This window comes from Limulus polyphemus, unplaced genomic scaffold (assembly GCF_000517525.1).
Source record: "Limulus polyphemus unplaced genomic scaffold, Limulus_polyphemus-2.1.2 Scaffold6106, whole genome shotgun sequence".
Taxonomy (NCBI): domain Eukaryota; kingdom Metazoa; phylum Arthropoda; class Merostomata; order Xiphosura; family Limulidae; genus Limulus; species Limulus polyphemus.
The window spans coordinates 44,005-45,735 of NW_013671716.1; the positions used below are offsets into that span (position 1 = coordinate 44,005).

Below are 1,731 nucleotides of genomic sequence, written 5' to 3' on the forward strand. Positions count from 1 at the left end.
ACTCTGTAGAACCACCAAGAGTAGACAGTGTTTAGTAAGTGTAGACTCTGCAGAACCACCAAGAGTAGACAGTGTGTAGTAAGTGTAGACTCTGTAGAATTACAAAGGGTAGACAGTGTGAACTCTCTAGAACCACCAAGGGTGGACTGTATGTAGTAAGTGTAGACTCTGTAGAACCACCAAGTGTAGACAATGTGGACTCTGTAGAATCTCAAAGGGTAGACAGAGTAAACTCTGTAGAACCACCAAGGGTGGACTGTATGTAGTAAGTGTAGACTCTGTAGAACCACCAAGGGTAGACAATGTTGACTCTGTAGAATCTCAAAGGGTAGACAGTGTGAACTCTGTAGAACTACTAAGGGTGGACTGTGTGTAGTAAGTGTAGACTCTGTAGAACCTCCAAGAGTTGACTGTGTGTAGTAAGTGTATACTCTGCAGAATCTCAAAGAGTAGACAGTGTGTAGTAAGTGTAGACTCTGTAGAAACTCCGGGTGTATGTTACAGATGTTGTCAGGCAACAGTAAAGTTGGGATTTCAGGGTGTATGTTACATAGTTACAGATGTTGTCAGGCAACAGTGAAGTTATTGTTTTTTATTACCTTGTACGATGGAACAAGTTTCAGGATTTCTTTAATGGGTACATCTGTCCCCGCCACACCCAGAAGCTTCGTATCTCTGACCTGCAGTAAAGGAATATCTGTATATTAAACCTGTGTTCATGTTGTTTGTTTTTCTAGAAAATATTGAAAAATCGGTAATAAACATTCCCAAGTTGTTAAGGAAAACGTAAGACGAACCAGGAAGATTATAAGCAAGAAATTATCGTACCTGTTTTGCCCAAATAGATTAACCGGAAGCAAAATAATTAAGTAGTAATTCAAAACACGTTATCTACCGTGAAAACATACGTGAACCAAGTTGATTACATCTCACAAACTTTAATTGACCAATAGAGTTTACTTTCAGTATATCGATATTCCAGTGTTAACATACCAAGGTACTTTAACAATATTACACCGTTAAAATTCATGACAGTACTAGATAACGTATGAATATTTAGAGAATATTACAGAGTAATGCACTATTTGTATAAAACAAAAGTTATTCATTTATCTACTGTAGATGAGCTTGAACAGAAAACACTCACTGCACACTGTCTACTCTTGGAGTTTCTACAGAGTCTACACTTACTGCACACTGTCTACTCTTGGAGGTTCTACAGAGTCTACACTTACTACACACTGTCTACTCTTGGAGGTTCTACAGAGTCTACACTTACTGTACACTGTCTACTCTTTTGAAATCCCAACACGTTGTCAGAAACCAGTTAGGTTGGGATTTTCATATGTATATTGTAGTTACAAACGTTGTCGGAAACCAGTGAGGTTGAGACTTTAGGATATATATTGTAGTTACAGACGCTGTCAGAAACCAGTTACGTTGGGATTTCAGGATGTATATTAAATAGTTGCATATGGCAACAGTGAATTTATAACTACAATATACATCCGAAAATCCCAACCTCACTGGTTTCTGACAACGTTTGTAACTACAATATACATCCGAAAATCCCAACCTCATTGGTTTCTGACAACGTTTGTAACTACGATATACATCCTAAAATCTCAACCTCACTGGTTTACAACAACGTTTGTAACTACAATATACATCCTAAAATCTCAACCTCACTGGTTTACAACAACGTTTGTAACTACAATATACATCCGAAAG

The 1,731-nt window shown here is 37.7% G+C and overlaps 1 protein-coding gene across 1 annotated transcript in view; it reads right to left on the minus strand.

Moving 5' to 3' along the window:
- LOC106473354 (voltage-dependent calcium channel subunit alpha-2/delta-3-like) overlaps positions 1 to 1,731 on the minus strand; it is a 41,901-nt gene that overhangs the window by 23,743 nt on the left and 16,427 nt on the right. Inside the window, exon 13 of the mRNA XM_022401799.1 lies at positions 600 to 680. Coding sequence (XP_022257507.1) covers positions 600 to 680 — 81 coding nt within the window. The remainder of the gene's footprint in view (positions 1 to 599; positions 681 to 1,731) is intronic.